The 26,919-nt window shown below is 35.5% G+C and overlaps 2 protein-coding genes across 3 annotated transcripts in view; one reads left to right on the top strand and one right to left on the bottom strand.

Annotated features, from left to right (window-relative positions):
* TTN1 (ARM repeat superfamily protein) overlaps positions 1 to 8,168 on the top strand; it is a 29,128-nt gene extending 20,960 nt beyond the window's left edge. Inside the window, exons 8-17 of the mRNA XM_028249992.2 lie at positions 621 to 791; positions 915 to 1,130; positions 3,170 to 3,368; positions 4,264 to 4,469; positions 4,584 to 4,808; positions 4,915 to 5,469; positions 5,555 to 5,824; positions 6,110 to 6,154; positions 6,615 to 6,800; positions 7,571 to 8,168. Of these exons, the coding sequence (XP_028105793.2) occupies positions 621 to 791; positions 915 to 1,130; positions 3,170 to 3,368; positions 4,264 to 4,469; positions 4,584 to 4,808; positions 4,915 to 5,469; positions 5,555 to 5,824; positions 6,110 to 6,154; positions 6,615 to 6,800; positions 7,571 to 7,861 (2,364 nt within the window). The 3' untranslated portion in view covers positions 7,862 to 8,168. The remainder of the gene's footprint in view (positions 1 to 620; positions 792 to 914; positions 1,131 to 3,169; positions 3,369 to 4,263; positions 4,470 to 4,583; positions 4,809 to 4,914; positions 5,470 to 5,554; positions 5,825 to 6,109; positions 6,155 to 6,614; positions 6,801 to 7,570) is intronic.
* A 535-nt stretch (positions 8,169 to 8,703) lies between these two features.
* On the bottom strand, positions 8,704 to 26,170 carry LOC114304850 (methionine aminopeptidase 1A). Of its 2 annotated transcripts, XM_028250001.2 has the most exons (17): positions 25,937 to 26,170; positions 25,760 to 25,820; positions 23,718 to 23,768; positions 22,407 to 22,592; positions 19,752 to 19,827; positions 19,312 to 19,359; positions 19,140 to 19,184; positions 13,294 to 13,393; positions 13,142 to 13,193; positions 13,023 to 13,064; positions 12,101 to 12,162; positions 11,935 to 12,033; positions 10,719 to 10,792; positions 10,547 to 10,616; positions 10,291 to 10,356; positions 10,108 to 10,196; positions 8,704 to 9,072 (listed from the first exon to the last, which is right to left on the bottom strand). In XM_028250001.2, exons 2-17 carry the CDS (start codon positions 25,816 to 25,818, stop codon positions 8,995 to 8,997), a joined length of 1,197 nt encoding a protein of 398 aa, XP_028105802.2. In that variant the 5' UTR covers positions 25,819 to 25,820; positions 25,937 to 26,170; the 3' UTR covers positions 8,704 to 8,994. The 2 variants fall into 2 exon arrangements, 1 of the variants encoding a protein (XP_028105802.2); XR_014330024.1 differs by lacking the exon at positions 10,719 to 10,792 and having other exon boundaries at positions 25,937 to 26,118.
* Positions 26,171 to 26,919: the final 749 nt, after the last annotated feature.

Raw genomic sequence — 26,919 nt, 5'->3', positions numbered from 1 at the left:
CTATTTCATATTGTGCTATGTTAAATCACCAATTCCCCTAAAAGTTCAAGCTGTTACGAAACAATTTATATCAAGCTAACACTTCCCTCATGTGTGACCCCATCTCACACGTGGAGAGACAGATTGACTTGAGCAAGGTGCATAAACACAAGCAGGATAGAGTGTACAATGACAAAAATAACAGGGGTGACAAGACTTGAACCCAAGATCTGCTGGAACTAGAGCTCAGATACCATGTTATATTACCAATTACCCCCAAAAGCTTATTGTTAGGAAAATGGATCCAACATTGTATATCAAGTTAACATGCTTGACGCTAGTTATCTGCATTAGTTGGACTTGTACGACTTTATTCATGATTTTTCAATTAGGTTTTCTCATCCTATTATTTAAGATTGTGCACATGCATGTGCACATTCCTTCCAGTTTGGATATTAGATTGAGGGGATGAATATTGACACATTTTCTTGTACCCCTTGAGTGTTATCCTGCTAGATTGACATTTTAAAATAGATGTTAAAACATTCTATGACTTTGAGGATTAAATAGCTAAACTAGGTGTATGTGCAATATGAAGATTACAGTCGTGGGCACTGATAAAGAACAAATCTTCTCGACAGGCGCTGCAATATGATATTCGGAGAGGTCCACACAGTGTTGGATCGCACGTACGTGATGCTGCTGCTTATGTTTGTTGGGCATTTGGCCGTGCATATTATCACACGGATATGAAAAGTGTACTGGAACAGCTTGCTCCGCACCTTTTAACGGTGGCCTGCTATGACCGTGAGGTGCTTGACAACATATCATTACTGAGTTTCTTTTGTTTCTGCATTTTTATTCCTCCTCAGGATGTCTCCTATTTTGTTGTTGTTATCTTTGTCATGCCAAAGCTTTTGATATGTAATACGTAGGTAAACTGTAGAAGAGCAGCTGCAGCTGCTTTTCAGGAGAATGTTGGGAGACAAGGGAATTATCCTCATGGCATTGACATAGTGAATACAGCTGATTATTTTGCACTATCCTCACGAGTAAACTCTTATCTTCATGTTGCTGTCTGTATTGCTGAGTATGATGGATACCTTCTTCCTTTTGTTGATGAACTGATAAACAAGAAGATCTGTCACTGGGTATGTTCAAATCTTAAACTAAATTGTTTTACCTCTTTCAGAACTTTCTCTGTGAATGGATGTATATTTTTAATGGATGAATCTACAAATAGTTCTCATCTTTTTCCCGGAAGAGTTTTCTGTTATGTTTTAAACTTTTTGTAGTTACTTTCTTCTGATACTATACACAACTTTATTTCCTTTAAAGGTATTGCCCACCAGCCTAACCTTCTCAGCCAAAGATTAGTAAGTTACTATACAAATATGGATACAGATATGGGCACCATCATGGTCATGGACACACAAACAAAGGCTGCATCACTGCAGGATGCCCTACTTTCACTACCTCTTCCTTCCTAATTAATGTACAAGACAAGATGTATTATTTATATGTTTTTATTTGCTTTGTATATGAATATTACACTTCCAAACAACTAAAAATAATGAAAAACTAAACTAATTTAATATAAAAAACCACCCAATTTATAATTTAATCATTCAACATACAAAATACTTTTTTTTGTCAATCTTAAACATTACATCGGAAATGTTGAAAACCTTTGAATTAATAATGTATAGATCGTTCATCAACAATAAATAATCACAAGTCAAATGTGTCTTTGGGCATGTTCGGAGGAAGGAGGTGTGTACATGTGATGTGTCCTCGTCATATCCAACGAGAAACAAGAAAAATTAAAAATAGATGACACGCGTGTCGGACATGTGTCCCGGCATGTCGGAGGCGTGTTGGTGTACGATGTCCTTGTTGGACACATCTTCAGCGACTAATATGAAGTGTTTATTTTTTTCAATCATCATGCAAGACATAGTCTACATACATGATGCTAGTCTGCAACATGACTATCTGCCAAAGCAGAGCTGTTTTCCGTATGTGGGATCTAGAAACCTGAGTCTATGTGGTGAAATATCACCGTGGAAACACAAAATCCAATTGGTTCCTCCATCAACCAACAAAGCCCTTCTTCTGCATGAAATGAAATAGAAACTGCTAACAAACATGATCTTGTATTTTTTGTCACCCAAAATTTGACTCTTCAACTTGGATACCGCAGTGTCTATATCCATCAACACCTCATTCAAAATTTGCCTTCCTCCCACAAAAGCATTTTGACTCTCCAAAAGCACTCCATTCACTTTTTTCAACCACATAGCTTGAACTTCAGAGAGGATCTTATAAAACATTGCCTACCAAACTGATAGGTTTAAAATCTCTAATATTTTCTGCTCCCCCTGTTTTGGGGATAAGGCACTGTGATGTATTAGAATTCCTCTCAAGAGATCAATGCTCAAAGAAGTAGTGGAAAACTGCCATCACATCACATCGAACAACGCTCGACACTACTAAATGAAAGCTGAAGTGAAGCCATCCAGCCTTGGAGACTTCTCTCCATTGCAACTATTCAATGCCTCCAGTAGTTCCTCTTCTGAGAAGGGTCTCTCAAGTCAAACCGTTTCTTCTTTAGATATAACTAGAAAGTCCATATCCTCCAAAGTAGGTCCTTAACCTAGCTCCTGAATGCAAACTTGACCAGAAGTCCACGATGTTACCACTAGTGTCCTCCTTTGGAGATAACTCCGACCCATCAATTATTAGTGACCCAATGTTGTTTGATTCTCTGGTTAATATTTGCTTAATCACTCCATTTAGCTCATATGACCGAAGTGTACTTTGAAATCCTCTTGTTGGATGGAGTTATGCTATATTAGCAAATATACTATTTAATAACTCCTGCTCCACAGAGTTTTAAGTCATCTTGTGCTGTTTTTTCTGTTTATTTTCTCATTCCAGCAAGAAGACATCGCAAGTTGTTGCCTTATCTTTCACTTTCTATTACTTTTATTTTTAATTGAATTTCGTTCCTCTAATATACATAATTTATAAGTGCAGTGCATTTGACAAACTATATTTAAGATCTATGGGTATGTTCCTTTTATTTTAATTTTCTTAAATAAGACTAATGGGTTTGGCATTTGTCTTTTTGTCATTATTGACTAGTAATTGTATTTTCGGACAACTGACTCATGGTTGACATCTTTAGGATAAAGGCTTGAGAGAACTTGCAACAAACGCCCTTGCTGCTCTTGTAAAATATGATCCTGAATATTTTGCAAATTATGTTCTGGAGAAATTAATTACGTGCACTCTCTCATCTGACCTGTGCATGCGTCATGGTTCAACCATAGCAGCTGGGGAAGTTGTTTTTGCTTTACATCAGCATGATTATGCTCTTTCAACAGGTTGGTACTATTACCTGCTTTTTTCAAATGTATGTTTAATGACTGGAAATGCAGTTAAATCTGTTGGATCCTGTGATTAGGGAGAAAGAGGTACACCAGCAAAAAACATAAAAGGGAGTAAGAGGTTGTATGTGAATGTTATTATTATTGGTTTTTTTTTTTTTTTTTTTTGTTTTGTTTTTTAAGATAATGAGATTGCGATGCTTCAAGAGCTTTATTGTTGGAAAGATTCTAGCTTAGAACTTGGCCAGGAAAATGGCTGTTTTAATTTTCTACTGCTCTTTTTGTGATCTTTTAAAAAAATTAATCTCTGTCAGTGGCAGACAGTAATTTTGTTATAGTCTGTAAACTGGCTGCCAGGCAGGCTTTTTGTTATCTACTTTGGGGCTTCTTGTTGGTTTTAGTTAGTCCAGAAAAGGGCAATTGGTTCTTGGCAACATAATGGCAACATAAATTACTTGGGTACCAAGTATTTACAACAAAATTAAATGCTCTATAGGGCCTCTTCAGTACATAAATTGATGATTAAGAATTATTGCTCACGTGGGTGTGAAAATGGAAATCCTTATATTTTTGTGTGAAATTAATGCTGTTATAAAATGTCATAATTTTGTTACTGAAAAGCACAAATGGCTTATAGTTTATTTTTTATTTTAGTGATTTTGGTTTAAATGTGGCCGGGCCAGCACCAAGACTGACATTAATTGGAGGAACATACATGAAATCATAACCATGCCCCACAATACCGAGGAACATTTATGAAGACTCGTATATTACCCTGTCTTGTCAAGTTGTTTTAATTAGTAAAGAAGTTTTGTCATTTTGTTCTTAGATATACTGATTAAAGTTGATAGCTTCTACCTTGAGTTACAAACCCTCCAAATTTGTCTCACAGATAAACAAAAACATGTGGCTGGTATAGTTCCTGCTATAGAGAAAGCACGGTTGTATCGTGGAAAGGGTGGAGAGATAATGCGTTCTGCCGTTTCCCGCTTCATTGAACGTATCTCTTCAGCTCACATACATCTGCCTGAAAAAGGAAAGCGAAGTTTGCTTGATACTCTTACTGAGAATCTGAGACACCCTAATTCTCATATACAGGTCTTTTTTTATTATTTTTTTATATTTTAAATTCTGAACTCTTTCCTATTAGGTTTTTGATTACTCTTTTACAATAGTGTTATTCCTAAAATTAGCTTTCTGCATGATTTACAGAATGCTGCTGTTGAAGCCTTAAAACACTTCGTTCCAGCTTACCTTGTCGGTGCAGATGATAAAAGTGTTAGTGATATCATGTCCAAATACCTGGAACAGTTGACCGATCCTAATGTGGCTGCAAGAAGAGGATCTGCATTCGCAATCGGTGTCTTGCCTTTTGAGCTTCTGGCTAAAAGATGGAAGATTGTGATACTAAAGCTTTGTAGTGCATGTGCAGTTGAGGTACACTTGATGGAAGATTTCTTATTGCCGCTATTCCTGAAATTCCTATTTGTAAATAATTAAATGGAAGATTATTTCATGTGGCTGGACATTTTTACATTTGCAGGATAAACCTGAAGATAGAGATGCTGAAGCACGGGTAAATGCTGTCAAGGGACTTGTGTCTGTGTGTGAAACATTAACTGAGACAAGAGAATGTTCTGATTGGGATGATATGCCTCTCTTTTTATTGATCAAGAATGAAGTGATGCAGACTTTATTTAAAGCACTGGATGATTACTCCGTAGATAACAGAGGTGATGTAGGTTCTTGGGTTCGTGAGGCTGCCATGGATGGCCTTGAGAGGTGTACATATATCCTCTGTAAGAGACATTCCATGAACGTCTCAGGTAAATCATGTGGAGTTGAATCTATCTCAGATCAGCCTGAGGGTGAGATGGTTGAGAATAACCAGATGTATACGTTATTCGATGCAAATCTGGCAACCAGTTTGGTTGGAGGAATCGTTAAGCAAGCTGTCGAGAAGATGGATAAAATAAGAGAAAGGGCTGCAAAGGTTCTCCAAAGGATTTTGTATGACAAAACAATTTTTGTGCCCTTCATACCTTACAGGGAAATGTTAGAAGAAATCATTCCCAATAAGGCTGAATTAGAGTGGGGGGTAAGTATAGATAGCTTTGTCTAAAGTTTGATTGGTGAGTGATTTTTTTGTTTTGACAAATAGTTCATTATGTGCTTGCCTGCAGGTACCCACTTTCTCATATCCTCGTTTCATGCAGTTACTTCAGCTTAGTTGTTATAGTAAATCTGTGCTGTCTGGATTAGTTATTTCCATTGGCGGGCTACAAGATTTTCTGAAAAAGGCATCACTCACTGCTTTGTTGGGGTATCTTCAAGCCTCTGAATCTGGAAAACACAATGAGCAGAACTTCAGAGAGTTTAATTTATCTACAGACATCCTCTGGGTTCTTCAACAGCACAGAAGGTGTGACAGAGTTGTTATACCTACTTTAAAGGTAATCTCAATTTTGGAAGCTCTTAGCACTGAATTGTTTTAGTTTTACTACAAGAAGATCATGGCTACAAAATGGTTTGTTTTTCGTTGGACTATATATATACTGAAGTAGATGTCAAGTCATATAGTGTTCCATGTGACAGTATGGTATGGCTACAGATGGTTTGTTTGGTTATGGCAATTGTACATGTTCAGGCCTTATGTACTCAAAAGTCCTCAATACATACTAGCATTTTTATTTTTATTTATATTTCATTAATTTGATGAATCGACCTCTGTATTTCAGACCATCGAGATTCTTTTCAGCAAGAAGGTGTTCTTGAGCATGGAGGTAGGACAGTTTATTCTTTAATTTTTTCCATGCCCATTTCTCTGATATTTAGAATCCCATTCTGTCAACTTATACCTTTACTTCTTGTTCATTTCTTTTCTTTCTTGTCAACAAATTTGAAATGCATTCATACTTTTTGAGTAACTTCTTTCATATGTGATTGGCGTCTAGTAATTTCAATACCACTTCAATTGCTGGACATAGTAAATTGGTACGATAGGGGGCGTTGATTAAGTTTCATTCATTTCCATGCTCGTCTTGCTTTGAAAATTGAATCCCCAAATAACAAATAAACTCACGCCTTGTTCAAAAAATTAGGATAACTGTCTTTTTCTTTGAGTTTCAGAGTACTTACAGCTACTAATCTATCCACTTTGATCATGTTCCCGAAAATTTTGCTGTGATCTTTGGTATGAGCCCTTACATTTCTTTAAACTGGTTTCTTAATCATGATTTCCAGGCCCAGACTCAAGTCTTCTGTGCTGGTCTTTTGGCATCACTCGCTGTTGAGTTGAAGGGATCAAAGGACTTCTCCAAGCTATATGCGGGCATTGCAATACTCGGATATATTGCCTCGCTTTCTGATTCTATCAACGTCCAGGCTTTCTCCCATCTTCTGACTTTCCTTGTCCATCGATACCCTAAGGTTTGTGGTGCACACTATTCCCTAGGTGGATAATAAATTATAATTCATAGTATTATATGCTCCACAAATTCTCTTCTTATTGATGCTATTCAAGGAGCTGAGTTGAAGGCTCTAATATCCAAAAAATACGTATATAAAAGTTTTTTGAAAAAAATGGAAACAAAGGGTACACACATCAAAACAAATAAAGAAGGAAGCATGATGAATAGCTACCTGTTTTAGATTGAAAACTGGCTTATTTTTGTTAGACTGTCCAAACCCATGGTTGAACCAGCTAGCCAGTTAAAGTAAACCTTGAAAGCCTCCAAGACTCCTGTCTCAAGCATTGTAAAAGACAGTCTTAGGGGACTTGAACACGACAATAATTGGTAAACATATTATTTATTACTTTCACTTCATTCTCTCTCAAACACTAGTATAATTAATTATTTATTTATTTTTATATTTTTATATTTTTATATTTTTTTTTACTGGCCATCAATATAAATATTTATGTATATATAAACATATATATTTGGTCAACATATATATCACAAAATATAAAAATAATATAAATGAATGTAACTTAATACATATATATATATATATATTAAATGAGTATAATTTTTAATATGTTTATGAGATAATTATAACGTCACGATTCGATTTTGGTTAACCTAACAGTTGAACAAATGACCCTTGACCCAGTCTCTTTTTCGGTTTGTGTGGTTCGAGTTTCAGAACATTGCTCTACGTGATTTTTTTTTCTCTCCCCAATTTGGTTGTCTCAGATTCGGAAGACTTCTGCTGAACAAGTATACCTTGTTCTCCTGCAAAATGAAAGTCTTGTGGCGGAGGACAAAATAGAGAAAGCACTCGAAATTATTTCTGAAACTTGTTGGGAAGGTGATGTTGAAGAAGCGAAGCGACAAAGGTTACAACTGCATGATGCGGCTGGTCTAGAAAGTGTGAAATTTCTCAAAACTAGCAATGAAATGTCGAACAAGGACGGTAAAAAGAAGACATCAGCTTCCGATGAAAACGCATTGTATTCTTCATTAGTAGGGTCCACCGGGTTCTAACTACCTAAAATGCAACCATCATTTTGTTGTAGATTTATATGATAAATTTTCTTTCAAAATCTCCCATGGCTGTTGTATGCTTGACCTCCCGCCCAAGTAATAGAAATCTGAGGGGTGGGCATGTTGGTTGAAAGCTTGTTTGATTGATGAGAAAATGAAAGACTTAGGAAATTTTGGAGATTTGTACGTGTGGGGGTGTGATGTGAATTTATGTTGTTTTTTTCCTTGGGGAAGAGCAGCTGAATATACTTTTTTGGTTCCATAGTGCTACCTGTTTGACAATGATTATATCACTTATTTCTCTTGATTCATGCTGTGGACATTAATTTGCAAAACAACTGTTTGTGTATTAGGCAAAGGATTCTCTGTTTTTAATTTTTTTTTTTAAATACCAATATATGGTATTGGGATTGTCTCAGATACACCAATCACTTATTTTTTTAATTTTTAATTTTTAAACAAAAACACCTATCACATTGATACAAGGTGTTTTTAGAGCACCAAATGGCTTAAATTGTCATGTACCGTTTTCCCCAAACCCTACCTTCTATCACTTGGTTGGGGTTATCTATTTCCAAAATGATGTTTCGTCTCGCCTGTTTCATGCATTCATAACCATACGATCTCATATTCAATAATTTTTTTAATTAAAAAAATAATTAGTGATTATAAGTTAGTGACAAAGGAGACAATGACTTTTCCTTTTTGACAACCACAAAATGACGGTCTTGCGAGCATTAAAAAATTTAAATCAAGCTACTCTTAGATGAACATGCCATTGAAATGTTTGTACTCAAATGATGAACATGAAATCAACAACCACTCTTTCATTAGCTATTTCATTTTGGGAAAATGTTCTTATTTTCAGAGTGACTTTATTAAACATGTTTGTTGTCTCAGTTACAGATTTGAGTTTCAAAAAATGCAATCGCTGAAAGAGGGGTAGAAAGCTGAATTCAGAACCACAGTACACACTACTAATAACAATAAAATCTCTGAATTTAAACCAAAATGTTAATCAATTTGTAAAAAAATTACACTACAACACTCTGCCATAACGATGGTGACAGAATCAACTCTTCTACTCCGTTATTGTTGGTATACGATGCAATAGCTCTATGATGGGTCACCAATTATGAACTTAACCAGGGGAACACATTGGGGGACGATGGCAAGCGCGCTGTTAGAACTTCAACACCAGTCTCTGTCACCTACATGACAAAAACAACAACGGCATTCTCTGTTTTCAAGCAGCTGAATTGTCCAACAATATGTGTAGCAAACATGATATTTGATATCCATTTCAAAACATTCATCAAGACCTAGGTCAAATTTATGTTGTAAAATGATCGGCCTACTCGAGCTTGACTCTTGTTTGGCTCGTTTGAGATAGAATCATTATACAAACAAGCTCTTGAACACATTTTAACGGTTCAAACCAGGTTCGATAAGTGTATATGCACTGTAAGAAACCAAGCTATTCAAACCCATTTCAATTAAATCTTGTTTAAGATCGGCTTGAAAGGTAAACAAGCCAAACTTAAAACACATTTTGAAACTTAAGTTTTTCAGGCCAAGATTGAATAATCTACTATTTGGCTTGATTTGGTTGGTTTGTAGCCCTAGCCAAAGCTTACTACCATAATCAAATAGCCGGAGATTGGTTTCCACTACATAATCTACATTCATTCAAGTATTTTTATGGATAGACAAAGCTAACAAACAAGAAAGGTTAGCATTGCGTGCCAAGGATCCAATAGAAATAGCCAAATTCTCAAGAGAAACAATCATTTTGTCCTCGTTTGGGAAGAGACTATTTTAGCCAAAAAGTCACTAAAAAAGTAAAAAAGCTAGCATGTTTGGCATGCATCTAAAAAAGGTGGCCTCTAACAATATAAAAGACAAACATACTCTCACATTAACTTTTTTCCATACAACTAAAATAAGGGTAAAATGGGAATTTCAAGCAAAAGCCAAAATATCACATCGGCCAAAAAGTCGAATTTCATTCCCAAATATATTAACTTCTTTCACCTCATAAAAGAGCCAAAAGGCCAAAAAACTACTAAAAAAGCCAATTCCCAATCCACACGAGTATGCATAATAACCCAGCAAGAATAAAAAACCAATTGTGACGGCTAAATTATCTAGACTGAATCAGAGCCCATACACTAACAAAAACAAAGTAATTACAATGATAAGCCTTATTGAAACAGAAACAGGTAAAAGGGGAAATGGAGAGTTACCAACAGTGTGTGTTCAAACTGAGCACTGCGTTTGCCATCTGCAGTAACAACAGTCCATCCATCAGGCCACATCCGATCACGCCAAACACCTATAAAATGTAAGTAGCAGGTCACAAAATTAATCAACTAATAGGCATGGCATTCTCCCAAAATAATAATAATAATAATAATAATCTAAGATACCTGCATTGATCATGGGTTCTATTGTAAAGGTTTGTCCGGCCTTCATCACACCAACTACTTTGTTTCCTACTTGGGTTAAGGTCAATATGCAGAAATGACCAAATAAAACTTACTTGCAATTGATAGGAGATTGATTCATAACATTAGAGTAGCAAGTAAGCAGTTAATTTGATATTTACATTATTAAATTTATAATACATCAAGGATAGATCTTCATATGAAATAATTTATTCAAAAAATGCTTTATTGAGGATACTTGCATAATGGGGAATATTTGGTGCACAATGGTAGAGCTCTCCAATACCATGAGCGCAATATGATCTCACCTAATTTTACACAACAGAATGAAAAAAATTGTTAGATAAATGTCAGCAATTTTGATAAAAATTATGAACTCTTAGGATTATAGATCTGAAGCATTTTATTACCACAGAGAACCCTGACAGTGAAGCATGTCGGTTTATCACTTCCCCAATTTCCCTAAAACGTACCCCGGGTTTCACTGGTGACAGTGTATACAGAACCAGAAAAAGAAATCAAAGTTCTGATTCTATAGAAAATGCAAGAAACAAGGAAACTAATAGAAAATAACACACCAAGAGTGTTAACAGAATAATTATAACAGAATGTGCAAATCCAGATCAAACAGGAAAAGCTTTACAAATATAATCATTTGATAAATTAGAGTTCCTGTAATAAAAAAAATTAGAAAAATAAAAATGATATGACCAAAAGGTACTTTACTTTATGCAATAAAAGAAAAAAAAAATGATATGACCACATCAAAATTAGAAGAATGAGAATCAGGATTAGGTTATTAAATAAAAAAGAAAGAATAGGAATTAGAACAGGTTGAAGATGAACCGCTTGGTTTGATATTAGTTATAACTGTGTTTTGTTGGAAATTACTTCCAGTTAGATCTTTGTACTTAACTGTCCAAAACATGTATGGAACTCCATTTTGGAAAAGAATCTACTGTAGGAATTTCATGTTAAAGCCATCCAAACATGAGCTTAGGTGTTCCAAGAGCAAAACTTCAATGACCTTCCAGAAATTAAGCATTAAACAATGCAAATGGTAATTTTTATTACAGAATGTTAAAATATCAAAGGGAAAATAAGACTGGCTTCATATGAAGGAATGAAAACCATCCCTAAAAAGAACCCCATTCATGTCAATGTATCTTACTCCCTAAACCAAAAGACTGAGTAGCACTTATCGCACTCTTGATTAACATCATATGAAAGAATAAAAATTAACCGAAAAAAAAAGAAGATATATAACTCCCAAGGGTGTGTCTGGAAGGACAAATGACATTCAATAGCCACTAGAGTTAATGAACTTTTAATAGACAATAGGACAAAACTCTGAATATGATTACGCAGAAAAGCAGGTCAAATTCTATGAGCACCAAATAAAAAGTCAGGAATCACTAGCAACCAAAAAAACAAGTCATTAAAATTGATTATAAGTTGAACCTAAGAGCACAGAATATCAGGACTATATAAGAATCAGAATTCATGCTAAACCACACAAATAACCACAAAGAGAGAAGGGAGAGGCATAATTAATGGGTGGTACAGTGATTAAGTTCCAAACAAGTTGATACAATCTAGTAATAAAACGTATAAAGAAAAACAAACCAATTGATATTGCTTTCTCCAAGCACTCGTAAGTACTTTGGACCAGCTGTCGAGATGCTTCATCAACATTTCCCACAAAGAATGTTTCGCTGAGATCACCTGTATAAAGAGCAATTGGTCAAGCAATGAGAGCTGAGGTGGGAGGGGGGTATATAGTGCTTCTTACCATGGACGCCTTTATAATAGACAGACACGTCAACATTTACAATATCACCATCCTCCAATTTCCTGAAACAATTCAAAAATAGTCGATCATAAATGCATCATTCAGGCTCAACTCAAATTTGAAAGTTCAGGGAAACAAAATTATCACACACTCAAGAGAGTAGCAATAAAACAGTGGATCATTTGATCTATGAATCTCCAGAGTTCTATGCCTAGATTGGCATAATATTGGCCTTCTTTGGAAGTTGGCAATTTTAATAGGTTATTTTACTTTTTGGCTATTTTAGTAGGCTAAAATTTGTGTGTTTAGGAAGTGGGTTGAATTTTTTTGTAGTTTGATATGATGTTTGTGAGAGAAAAAGTGAAATAATTATGGGTTTGATGTGACATTTTGTCTTATTGACTATTTTAGCCTATTTTGTCTTTTTGTGAATTTTAACTTGAAAAGCCAAATTTTAGCCTTTGCCAAACAAGGCCATTGACACGTGTGCAAGGATGAAGGAGGGAAGACAAACTTCGAGAATAAGGAACTTCAATTCATAGAATTGAAGAAATTCTTATTACTTTATTAATAATTATTCATTAATAAACTTCCACTTGTAACCCCATATTACACACAATCAGATGCAGACAGTTGCCACGCAGTTCAGAATGACAAAGTGACAAACAAGTTAGTATGACATCCAACAGTGATGTAGCAATCAAACTACACCTATTTTTTTTTTTTTTTTTAAAAAAAAGAAAAAAAGAAAATCAAGAAATATAATAATCTGAAAACCACAGAATGTGTTACTGAGAGAACAGAATATCATGAGAATAGAAAATAAAATTTTATTTTATAAAAAAAAAAAAAAGAATTTATAACGTGCAAAAATGAATATGACGGCTGGAGAACATGAGTAAAGGGTGAAAGTATTATGTACCTTGCATCTGGAATCCCATGGCAGATTACTTCATTAACTGAACTGTAACAAATAGGAAGAACATAACATATTTACTTAATCTATGTCAGACTATGCAGTGAACATAAAAAAGTACCTACATGCAGCATGACTTTGGGAAAAAGTTATATCTTAATGGAGATGGATATCCTCCTGAAGCAGGTAAAATCAAACAAATAGTTAGCAAATCCAACCTCTAGTAGTCAACAAACAAATGGCCAGATTACTGGCTCATTGATGGAGTCAACATTACCAGATGCAATTGTTGCTTCATGAACCACTTCATCAATTTCATCAGTAGTCACACCAGGTTGAATAACACGAGCAGCTGCATCCAGAACCTCCCTTGAAATCTGAAGGGAACATATTTGAAAACAACAAATTTCAGGATTTATATTAAAGAATGGGTCATGAGAACAACGCGAACTATCTATAACATAAATTTGTTGTGCCTTTTAATTTTTTTGTTGTATTATTTTTTTTTGGACAAGTAACATTATGAAAAACAAAAAAAAACATGTAAGGTGGAAAAACTTGTATGCTCAATCGGCCGAAGCCATAAATCTATACATCCATAGGCATGTGCAGATTACCTAAAACTAGACAAAAGAAGAGTCTGAGAATGGAACAGTATCACTCTCCTATGTAGAACAGCATCACCACTCATGGGACCCTGAACATGGAACAAATCAAATTCCACAAATTCCTGCCCACCAAACAGTGAAGGAGGAGATGATTAACAATTTCCTGTGCCTACTTACACATGCAACACTACTCAATCAATATCCTGTGCCTCATCCTACGGTTATCAACTGTCAAAATAGCCTCAAGAGTTGTAGTCCTGGCAAAAAAACAACCTTAGGAGGGGCCCTACTTTACAAATACCTCTCCAGAACCACTAAAACCACCCAAATTCGGGTGGAAGGAATGATCAGAAAACGTTCCATTCTTACAAACTCCCAAAACCAAACCACTCTGACCACCCCACTAAATCTGTGTTATAAAGCATGCTAAAGAAAGTCTTCATAAACTGGATTTCCTAGTCTTCCAATGCTGTCCAGAACCGCGGTTTACACACCAAGCCACTGCCATTGAGCAAAAGGCAACCTGCAACTGGTGTGCAAGGATCAAGAACCATATGATAAAGATTTGAAAACACCTTCCTAAGAGGCCTATGATCACACCATAAATCAAGCCGAAACCTTGCGCTCCTGCCATGACACACCCTGTAAAGACCTCTCTTCGCAAACTCATCCTGCACCCTCATATGATGCCTCTTGACAACCCTGCTCCACAAGAAGCAAGAATTCAGCTAGTGGTATTACCCAATCTCTCCTATACTTCCCCTTCATCACCCTTCTCCACAGTTTCTCATTTTCTGATGCGAACCTCCACAACCACTTATACAACAAAGCTTTATTAAACACCCCTAACTTGGGAATCCCCAAGGCTCACATCTGAATGGGAAAGAACAGTTCATCCATCCTTGCCTACCAAATGGCACTTAAATTACCCATTTCCCCTACAAAGTAAATGTCTCACCAATCTCTCCAATTTCTTTGTCACAGGGCATGGAATGGTGAAAAGGAGACATCAAATTACAAATCTAGAGAGGGTACTCCTTGTCAGAGTCAATCAATCCCTCTAGGATAGATAAGGCATGTTCCACATAGAAAGCATTCTTTCAAATCTCTCTACCACCACATTCCAAATTGATATAACTCTAACAATAATAATAAATAAATAAATAAATAAATCTAAGAGGCAAGCCCACATGTTAAAATCCACCTACTCTCCACCTACTTCACCCACTTAAACCTACTCCACTAAACCTAACCCACTACACCACTACCACCTCACCTACTCCACTAAACCTAACCCACTACATCACTACCACCTCCACTTCACCTACTCCTTACCTACTACACACTCACCCTCTTCTATATATAGGAATCATGAATCATTGTAATAGATATCAATATAAATCAATCAATAATACAATTCTCTATTTCTCTTTATACATTAAATTTCTACATGGTATCAGAGCAAGGTTAAGCACTTAGTATTTTTCGTTTCACCGGCGGGCGGCAACCTCGCCTTGGCCGCCCGCCGGACCTCAACCTATTCCGCTTATTTTCTACACATACCTTCCCATCACTGCCTAAATCCTCTCTCTTGAGGCCAATGTGAATTCCTCTTCTTCATAATCTGCACTAACTGTGGCATCTTTTCCTGGGGCAAACTCTGCAACCCAACACTCAATCTATGCTTCTCCTCCATGCTCATTTGCCTCTTGTTAGGATCCTTCGCCTTCGGCTTTGGTTTGGGCTTCGCCACAGCCTTGAGCTTCACTGCAGCTTTCAACTTCACGGCAGCCTTCGGTTTCACAGCAGCTTTTGGCTTCGCAGCTGGCTTGGCCTTTGCCGCTGGCTTGGGCTTCACAGCGGCTTTAGCTTTTGGCGCAGCAGCTTTTGTCTTAGCCGGAGCCTTCTTTTCCTTTTTCGCTTTTACAGCCTTCGGCTTTGCAGCAGCCTTCGGCTTTGCTTCCCTCTGGTGGCTCCCCAGGTTCCACCTGAGCTGCATGATTCATTTATAGCTGCAATTGATAAGGGAAGTATTAGAACAATGCCCAATAGAAGTATGCCAACTGCTCCTTACCCTACTCCTGGAGCACTATTAATAGGTGATGCTTTCAACATGCGTCATCCTTTAACTGGTGGAGGAATGACTGGAGCCCTGTATAAGGTGTTTTGTGCATCTCCTGATCAAGCAAGGAAGGAAATGCGTGAAGCATGTTTTGATTATTTGAGCCTTGGAGGTGTGTGTTCAACAGGACCAGTGGCTTTACTCTCTGGTCTAAATCCTAGCCCATTGAGCTTGATACTCCATTTCTTTGCTATAGCCATATATGGTGTTGGCCGTCTCTTGCTACCATTTCCTTCCCCTAAGCGCCTGTGGATAGCAGCTAGATTATTTTTGGGTGCATCGGCTATCATTTTTCCCCTCTTTCTCTCACATGGGCTTGTCCCCTCTCTCTCCTCCGTTTGATTTCAAAATCCATTATTTTTATTTATTTTCTCCAAACCACTTTCCTTATTTCCCCCATCTTTCATTTTGATTTCAAATATATTTTTATTATTTCTTTCTTTATTTTTCTTTCACATTATTTTTTAATCTTTTTCAAATTCCATTCATACCATATAGCTTTGCACACCAAACCATCTTTTATTCATCTCAGGGATCAACCCCGATCACAATTTTAACAAAAAAAAAAAAAAAAAAAAAAAAAAAAAACACAACAACAACCACAACAACACAAACCACAACACCACAAGATTTGTTTTCTTTTCTGCAGACGGCCACCCACCGACCTCACTTTTTCGCCTATTCCGCCGGTCTTTTCTTCTTGCCTCCGTCCTGGGCGACCCTTGACGGTGTTGCCTCCGTGTTTCCCACTCCACTGGGCACGATCACTCCACCCTGCTCCTCCACTACAGCATATGGCGGACCTCCAAATCGGAACATAACGGTGGCCTTCCGCTTCAGCTCCTTATTTTCCGCCTTTAACACACTTATCTCTGCTCGCGCATCCTTATACATGCGTTGGAGCAGAGCCAGTTGGGCGTTTAACTGCTGCACCTCATTTGTCCTACTCTGCAGCCGGTGCGACAAGTTTGTGACCGCAGTCATAGTTTCAACACAGGACTTCAATGTATACTGATTAGCTTCAATATCCGTTTGCACTGCCATTTTTTGCTCCACCGACCGCATCGGAAAGTTCAACGGAGCAAAACCAGAGGTGTTTGGTTGAGGTTCACAGGCCACCGCACCAGTTATCTCTCTTGTTGACTCGTTGAGGTCGGGAAAGAGAGTGAGCAGACCACGGGAAGAAGAGGCTATGTTCTGGGTAGCTGAACGGGAAGAAGAAGCCATGTTTTTGGGTTGCTGAGTGTTTCAGAGAAGGGTTGGTTACAGAATGTTACAGAGAACGAAGAGGTTTCAACTGGCTTGTTATGCTTCCAAGCCTCAGACTTCGCTTTGGTTTATAAAGACAGAGACGACGAGGCCGACACGCGCTCTGTCAATCACGTGCATCGCCGCGTGTCAGGCGCCCCTTTTGATGGCTCGACGCTTTCTGTCGGGCACGTCTTTTGATGAAGTGGGCGCGCCTTTTGATGGCACGCCTTTTTATGGATTGGGCACGCCTTTTGATGGCACGCCTTTTGAAAGATTGGGCACACCTTTTGAGGGTGCGACTTTTTAAGGGTCCGACAAGACTCTGTAAACTGTCCCGACATTGATTCCGGTTAGCTCCTTCATAGGTCCAGCAAGACTTCGTAAACTGTCACAACAACTGTCACAGCATTGTCTGCTACAACGGTCCGACATGACCCCATAAACTGTCTTCTACATCGGTCTGACACCGCCATCCAGTGTCCTCTACACCGTTATGACACCACCATACAGTGTCCTCTACAACGTTATGACACCCCCATACAGTGTCCTCTACAACGTTATGACACCACCATCCAGTGTCTTCACCAATGGTCTGACACGACCATACAGTGTCTCCTATCCTCTTTTATTTTTATGTATTTTCTTGTTTTGTTACTCTCTCCAAACTCAAGTTGGTTCGTTCCTATCCCCCTTGAGTTTGCGGGGGGCTGTTAAAATCCACCTACTCTCCACCTACTTCACCCACTTAAACCTACTCCACTAAACCTAACCCACTACACCACTACCACCTCACCTACTCCACTAAACCTAACCCACTACATCACTACCACCTCCACTTCACCTACTCCTTACCTACTACACACTCACCCTCTTCTATATATAGGAATCATGAATCATTGTAATAGATATCAATATAAATCAATCAATAATACAATTCTCTATTTCTCTTTATACATTAAATTTCTACACCACATATGCAATCGACAAGGAATCAACTTGACAACCCAGAAGACTATCCATATTTTCTAATGCCCCCACACCTATGACAACACACATAGCCAAATTGATGTGCAAGACCGATATATCTTCAAAACAAAACATCCCCCTCAACCGTCTCATCTCCTCCTTTGCCTTGCAAAACAGAAGAGAATCATTTGCAAAGAGAAGGTCAGACACTAAAATCAGAAAGCCTCCTCTATTATCCACCTCAAAGTCATGAATTAAGCCCACCCTCTCCAACATGCAACTAAGAGCCTACATCATAAAAATGAAGAGAAAAAGAGAGAGTGGGTCCCCTGCCTCAACACCCTGGAACCCAAAAATAATCCCTCAGGAATTCCATTCACAACAACCAATTTCTTCCCAAAACCTATCTTCAGCATCAGAAATAAAAGAATGTCCCAGCACACATGACCATAAGCTTTCTCAATATCCAATTCGCACAATGGCCTCAACATATGACTCTTAAAGTCTAAGAATGGCACTAGGATGGGGCGAGACGATTTTTTATTTACCCCATCACCGATCCCGACGGGAATTATTCCAATTCTACATTTCCTAATCCCCAACAGGGAATATTCTAAGGCTAATATCCCTGCCGCTAAAGGGACAGGTTCCCCCTTGAGTTGGCTTTGGTAAATATTTAAACTAATTTTTAATGACTAAATTTGAAGTCATCATGCCAACATGACTAAACTCAAGCCACATGGCACAAAACATGGTCTGCATGAACATGCATGAAAGCCATGCGACTTTCTTTTATAGTGGCTTATACCATCCCCATACCAAAATCAATCGGGACTCAGCATTTGATACTGTCATCAGCCCCAAATGGCAGGGCACTGCCGATGCGGGTAAATCGTCATTCCTACTTGAGTCTACAATCTACCGCCTCAATTCCCTATCTTGGATAAAAGAACTTATAACTAGACATAGGCCTTGACTTCAAGCAAATGTTTCCACTCTTACTAGATGCTAATTCATTACACACAAACAAACAAACAAACAAAATTGGTGTATGCAAAACAAGACCTTGGATGAGTTAATGCTGCAAGCAATGAAAAAACAATAAGATAGGTCTGTTTTATGTAAATGAAACTCATAGGATAAAAAATAAAATAAAAAATGATGATTAGAACTTACTCGACAAGCTTCTCTCATTTTCTCAATTTGCTCCGGAGTTTTGATCTTCAAAACAAAAGTTGGAATAAAAAAAATAGTCTAATTTACATCAATCTGTTCAATAAAAGAAGTCTCAACTTATACAGAAATTCAAATTTAACTTAAAGAATCATGTTTCCAAATAAAAGCATACCTCAACAACATGCTGCAGATTGCTATTTAGTTCAATTTTAGGGACTCCCTGCAAAGTTAAGATACAAAAATTAACAATTGAAAAAGAGAGGGGAAAAAAAAAATTAGAGGGGAGATACGAAAAACATTTGAAGACACTGCAGTATAAATTGACAAGTTATGCACACAGCCAGATGCATCAAAGCACTAAGAACCAAGAAAATTGGGAAATGCAGAAGTTGACTTTTAATAGAATATATAAGTATGTCCCTGTTCATCGACAAACGAATCCATCACTACAGACAAGAGTCAGCATATTAATCAGATGAAATCACCTACTGGGAAAAGCTGAAGCATAAGAGGAGGAGGAAAGAAAGAAAGAAAGAAAGAAAGAAAGAAAGAAAGAAAAGATTACATAAGCAAAGACTTAACAGGCACACATAAATAAGCCAAACAACTCACATCAATTGCCCAGTCAGGTTGATCAATATGAGCAGGTACCATACGCTTTTCTGATATGGGATATGGTCTTAGTGTCCTGTGCAATAACAGAAACCAATTTGAGTTTAGAGCAAACAAGAGGTAAGTGTAATCCAAAATTCACAAAGATACCCAAAATGATTTAAAAAAAAAAGGCTTTATATTCTTATTTTCGAGTCAAATTGAGATCAATGCTCAAAAAACCTCATGCAACAACTTATGAACTATCTAGGAGGAAAAACCAAACATCATTGCACTATTAGACATTACTATTTCATGTGAGAATCATTGATGAAAAGCAAAATATTAATACCATACCCCAAACAATGGAACAAACAATTTTAAAAGTCGGGGATTTCATCATCACTGGAGAAGATTGACAGTGCTTGGCAGGTCAAATGTATAACTACAAATTTTATCAAATAAATTTTCACAAATGCATAGAAGGCGGCCAAGCCTACAGTGGCACCTTTTTAAAGAAACCATATGATTTCCCCAGGGTCATTGAGCATTCTGGTGTTTTAAGAACATGCAATCCCCAAAACTTCTCCAGTGTTCAGGCAGATCTCAATAGGCTAGTGCTGCAGATCTCAATCTGCTAATGCTTGGAAGCAGAAGAAGCTAATGTGGGCACCATGTCAGACAAAACACAATGTGGGTATGAAAATGAGGTAAGTGTCAAGCACATCTGCTATTAGACACTTCCCAAAGTGAGCATTGATTAGAGAAATGGAGAAAACATGTATCTAGCACACTTTGGCTCCGTTTGGTGGAGTTTTCAAAATCTAGTTCCACATTCACTTTTGAGTATGATGTTTGTTTACGGTTTTCAAATCATAATTCTACACTCATTTTTCAAAATTCAATTCAAAACATAATCATTATTTTTCAAAACTCATAACCAAACACATAATTCAAAACTCTTTTCAAAACTCCATTCAAATCAATATTTTAAAAATATTTTAATTTTGTTAAGATTTTAAATATTTTAATATTTAAATATGTTACGATTTTTTTAATTTTTTAATTTTTTAAGTATTTTTAAATATTTTAATTTTTAAATATAACGATTTTAATTTTTTAAATTTTAAAATATTTTATAAAAATAAATTTAAACTCTATTTTATAAAAATATTTTTAAATATTTTAATTTTTTTGTTATGTATTTGATTACGATTTAAGTATAAAGTTGTGAAAGTAGTATGGAGTTTCGAGTTATGTGTTTGGTTATGAGTTTTAAAAATAATTTTTTAATTGAGTTTTTGTTTTATATGTTTGGTTGCGATTTGAGTGTAGAGTTGTTTTTAAATTTAAAATATTAAAATATTAAATTATTTTAATTTTTTGAATATTTAAATTATTTAAATTTTTACGATTTAAAATTTTTGAATATTTATTTTAATTTTTTACTTATTAAATTTTTTAGATTATTTAAATTATTTAAATATTTATGATTTAAATTTTTTGAATATTTATTTTGAAAAAAAAATATTTCCTTTGTAGTATTTTCAATTAAAAAATTGATTAATGTTATTTTTTGTTAATAATAAATTTTTTAATTGAATTTTAAAAAGAGTTTGGTTATGAGTGTTGATCAAAATTTTCAATAATGTGAAAGTAATGTGTTTTGTTATGAGTTATAGCAATTTGAATTAAGTTTTGAAACCTCTTTTCAAAACTCATAACCAAACAAATTTTCTTACGTCACATGTCAAATCAAACTTTCAAAACTCAATTCTACACTCAATTCAAAACTCAATTCTACACTCAATTCAACACTTTATTCAAAAACAATAACCAAACAAATTTTCAACACTCAAATCATAATTTTAAAACACACAAACTCAAAATACAACTCATATTCTCAAATCATAGTTACAAAGCTCTACCAAACGGAGCCTTTATGTTTCTTAAAATATTTTGAAGTACCCTAGCTTACAGCATGGCATTTCAAAGTGAAGGCACCATCATGTATAAGCACTATTACTTTAGAAGCCACGGAAGGGAAATTGAAAAAAAATGAAACCAGTGATAATAGGTTAACCCATGTCTTAAGATACAAAAATTAGACAGTTTGACACCAAGCACTCATCCGTAGCCAAATATATATTATATAAGCTACTTATTAAAAATGTTTTATCAATTTTTACAAATAATATCAATACACTTTAAGAAAAACATAACACCTTTAGTATTTAATAGTTTCCAACACTTGACAGTACAAAATGCACACAAAAAGTAATATGACTGATAATTTATATTTACAAATATAATTTGTACACTTTACTAAGTACATTTTAAATAAAAGGTCGAAATATTCACAGCTATTAATCATCTTTTAAAAACTTTTACTTGACATTATTTTTATTATTTTTTATTTATTTGTAACTTTAACCACTCTTCCCTTTTTTCTTTTTTTCTTTTTTCAATACAACAACTGAACTGACTAAACACTAATTCTGCCAGTGTGTACAACCCAAAACAAAATTCAACCCCCCTTTGTTTTGTATTCTTATATCGGGCTGTACTGGCTAATATGGAACAATATTGAAAACTATGCATGCAAACTTGAGTCCTTGTAAAAAAAGCGTTCTATGATATGAAATTAGAGCAAAAATCAAAATTTAAAATGAATACCCTGTCCAATCAAAATGGGGAAGTTTAGGTGTTCGAGCCTGCCCTTTCTTCAAGCAGTATAACCAACCATCATTTGATGATGCCAAATTTTGTTCACCTCGAGTACTGGGCCCAAATGAGGATAACTTTGCCTTCAGATGAACTGATTTATGAGAGCTCCATGATGCCTTGAAACATTCCTGAGTGCTGATGTATAACTTAAATCAATATGAAAGCCATAAACTGAATAATAGCTAGGAAAAAAAAAGGGGAATATCAGATGAATGAGAATCAGTGACAATAATTGCAAAGCAATGGAGTGCAAGTGGGTGCAAGTGAGAACTATGCCATTTTTGCACAATGGAGTGCAAGTAAGATCTATGCCATATTTGCATATTTCTCACTTGCGCTGCATTGATTTGCAATTATTTTCCCCGTTTTCCATTTGTCTGTTATTTCCCCCAGAAAATATTAGTAATGGATAATAAGCTAACATTTATTTAACTCATCAAGAGAACCACAGGAAACTACCCCTAAAACATGTTCATGTTCCACAAGAACTATATCAGCATATACATAAGCCAGTTAAAATTTCAACTGAGATTCTCCCCGCAAATTAGTTGCTAGAGGCGACTGTTTTTTAGGTTATGCCTCTTCTATCATTCCTTCATCTCAACCACAATCTCTACAGTTTACCAAGTAAATCTACAAACTTCCACTCTACATTCACTCATAATTAACCATCTAATTCAAATTTCACACCTAACTAGGATCTTTAGTATACACAAATTGTATAAGAAAAGTATCTGCATCTATCGAACTATATGTAATGCTTGGGTATGTGTCAGCACATGGCAATTAGCAAAAGACATCGGCCTTGTTTGGTTTGAATCTAGAGATACAATTTTTGAGAAAAAATCTCAAAAAATTTTTGAATTTTTTTTTCAACATTGCTTTTCTCTCTATTATACATCAATCAATCATTTTTTCTCTTTCGCCTTTCTTACTCTTACATCCTACACGTCAATCAATCATTTCTTCTCTCACACCCATTATTTAACTACAAAAAATAAAAAATAAAAAATAAATTAAATCATCCCGAACTCCAAAACTATTCCCAAAACATACAACCAAACAAATTTTCAAATTTTGTAAACTCTTTCTAGAAAATTATTTTTCAAAATTGTTTGACAAATACAAACCAAACATGGCCATCAAGCCTGTCACACTGGATATCTGATTTCACAATTTTACCATGAGCCTCCATCACATTTCTGGAATTTGGCAGTGGCGCTAAAAAAAATTTACACAGTGAAGGAAGCAGTTACAAACCAGAAAGCAGCACCTTCCTGAGGAAGCTTCAATTCCACACACTTAGGACACCTGCAAAAAAGACAAAAGAAGGAAATAAGCAAAACCATAAGAAAATAATTGGAGAGACTATTTTTATTTTACCATAACTTCAACCCTCACAAGAGGTGTAACACCACGGGGGTACGACTGCTGAGGAACTCAAACCTTTGGTAGAAACCATATGAGAATGATGAGTTGAAAATCAGAGGAAGCCAATTCTTTTAAGAAAACTTGAATTACCCTAGATTGTTAACTGTCTAAGACATTGACTATTCCCAAAATATACTACTTTTTTCTGTTTACACAATGAAAGAAACATAATCTAAAGCCCTTTAAGATATAAGTGAACCGGAAAACAAGTGTATTGCAAAACAATTTATTCAAAAGTTTGCTTGGCTGCATCAATAATACCAGGAAACACACTTAGCCAAGGGAAATTCATTTTGGGAACAGAAATCAGCTGCCCCAGTGAAGACCAGAATGGATCAAGAAGTTCAACTCCACAACAACCCTTCACTAGTATGTGTTCTTGCTTAAAAGTTCTGTTCCCCCAATTAAACTTCCAATTGCTTTGCAGAAGGTTTTAAATCAATAATTTTATGCCCTCTGATTTGCCCCATTAGAAAATTTTGAATCTTCCACTGCCCATTATTTCTCTTCTAGAGGTTTCCCAACAAGCATTGTCCATTCCAAGAGAAGAGCTAAGATGGATGAGGTGAGCATAGTGCTATCCATACATGAACTAGTCCATGCTACTATCTTCAGTATATCATACTTGCAGTACAAAGAGGGAAAAGACTCGGCCACTTGGCCTAGTGCTGACAAATTCACGATTTAGCTTTCCAGAGTATGCCACAATTTTGCTCAATAACTCATGAGCATTGCCAATCTGAACATGGCAATCTCAGTGTTACAAGAAAACATTAATAAATACCCTTGGCATTTATGCCTGGCAATTTAAAACGATCCCCAATATTTCTTTAAAAATTTCTTGAAAGAGGAAAAAATCAAATATAATGAACTAAAATCTATGGAATGAAGTTTTGGGGAGGCCAAAAAAAAAAAATGATAGCCTATAATTTTCCTAGAATTGTGTTGTTACATGATCAATTGAAAAAATAAAACTATATTTTATAATCTTTATTTAAATGTCTAATTATTAAAAGAAAATATCTCTTACATTTAGAAATGTTAAAAATGTAATTGTGCAATTTATTAAAGTGTCTACCTTCTACCATACTACATTTTAGAACACGTGGCATACCATGGTCTTTTTCTGTTCCTCGTACCGGAACAATAAGCACTCCAGGTAACTAACTTAGGCCAATCCTCCAATTAGCTTGACCTCCATCCTATAGTTTAGACAGTTATATGGACCACATTTGTTTTCTTTTCTTCCCAAATCACCCAATTCACCTGGGTTGTTGCTGGTTTTAAAATGCTATTTTACCTCCTGAACAAGTAATTTGTTGTCTTCTCTCCAAAGAATTGGTCATTTCACCTTTCCACGCTATATAATAGGGTAAATTACACTCATCTCTCAGTTTAAAAAAAAAAAATACAGTTAACTCCATACTTTTAACATAATTACAATGATCTCATCAAGATTTAATTCATAGTCATTTTTCATCAGTAATTTGTGAGTCGCAAGATTAAAAGATGATATTATCATCTCTTTTTTACTATATTTAACTTTGTTTATTCTTGTGTTACCCACCATTTACATTAGTTTTGATTACTTTTAACCGTACCAAAAGGGAGGTTGAGGGTAATTATGCTAACCAATATTTTTCTCAAATTTCAGGGGAGGTGAGAAAGAGGGTCTCCATAAGTTAATTTCTGAGTAGCAAAAACTCCATCAATCCTCCTAAATGCCCTAATTGTTTCTTGATTGGTCAACATTGTAAACCAAAAAAAAATCCCAATCCAAGTATACATTGAACTGTGTCTGTGTGTGTATGTAATGAATAATGTATGGTGGAGAATAAAATCGAAGAGAATAAATAAATATAATATCATACTGAAGATGAGCAGGTTTGCCACATTGAGCACAGGATAAGGTATCTGATCCACGGACCATCACTGCACAAATCAATTCATATCACAGAGCAACGTTATGATATCGATCAGAGAGTAATGAAATGAAAACTAGTACTATACAATTTGTGTTCAAGGGTGAGAGGTGAATGAAGCGCAACCTCGAATTTGAGCAAGACCGGATGGTGAAGCCAGATAGGGATTGAAGGAGAAAGAGAAGATTAGTAGGGTTGTTGCAGAAAGAGACTTGCGGGAAAAGATTACCAGGGGTGAGAGGGCGGCGCTCTGATCATTTCAAATTTCAACGGTGGGACACGTGTATACTGGGTGTTGGTTTGTTGGCAAAATTTTTTGACTTTTTTTTACGTTGTTGACCGGGTTTGTTTCACACCGACGGCGGTTGGACTAAAATAGTCTAAAAAAATATATATATATATATATATATATGTTAAAATAATTAATAAAATAAAATTTTAACATTTAAATCATAATTATTTTATATTTTTTTTATAATTATCAAATCAATTATTGTCATCTCAAATACAACTTAACTAAAAAATAAAAGCCAACTAAAATACTCTATCTGTCCATAAATATTAGTCCCTCATTTTATTTTTTATTGTTCTAAAATATGAGTCTCTTTTAAAAAATCAAAATTTAAAATAATGTGAATTTTTTATTTTACCTTTTTTTTTTAAATTCATTAACATTAATATACACAAAAATATAATTATAGCAATTGATATTCTTAAAAAACTGTACTATTTTAATTTTAAATCAAGGGTAATTTTAAAAAATTAATATTTTTGAAATATAATAATTATACTATTAAAAAAAATTTGAATTTTCAAAAAAGAAAAAAAAAACAATATTTTGAGGTGGAAGGAATAACCATGTTCCCAAACAAGTTAAAAAGCCGAACATTAAAAAAAAAAAAAAAAAAACCAAGTTAAAATGTCAAAAGCATGAGACTATTATATTCTTAGGAGAGGTAAATATAATTTACCTAAAAAATTATAGGAGTGCAACTTAGGTAGACTCAACTTGAGCAACCTGAATCCAGTCTGAATTTTTTTAGGGCTTAAACAAGATACTTTCAAATTCAGTACGGGATTGGACAAAAATTTAGAAGCCCGAATTAAAT

The sequence above is a fragment of the Camellia sinensis genome, chromosome 5, assembly GCF_055761805.1.
Source record: "Camellia sinensis isolate YWXY chromosome 5, ASM5576180v1, whole genome shotgun sequence".
NCBI classification, from domain to species: domain Eukaryota; kingdom Viridiplantae; phylum Streptophyta; class Magnoliopsida; order Ericales; family Theaceae; genus Camellia; species Camellia sinensis.
Note: the sequence above shows the minus strand (reverse complement) of the source record. Positions and strands in the feature narration are given on the sequence as shown.

What these genes read in the sequence shown, in the direction of transcription:
- LOC114304850 (XM_028250001.2), bottom strand. Translation starts at nt 25,818, where the DNA reads ATGGTCCGTGGATCAGATACCTTATCCTGTGCTCAATGTGGCAAACCT. An exon ending in AAATGAGAGAAGCTTGTCGA is followed by an intron (nt 13,394 to 19,139) that starts GTAAGTTCTAAT and finishes TGTTCCCTTCAG; the next exon opens with ATTTCAAGGGAGGTTCTGGA. An exon ending in AAATATTCCCCATTATGCAA is followed by an intron (nt 10,357 to 10,546) that starts GTATCCTCAATA and finishes TAACCCAAGTAG; the next exon opens with GAAACAAAGTAGTTGGTGTG.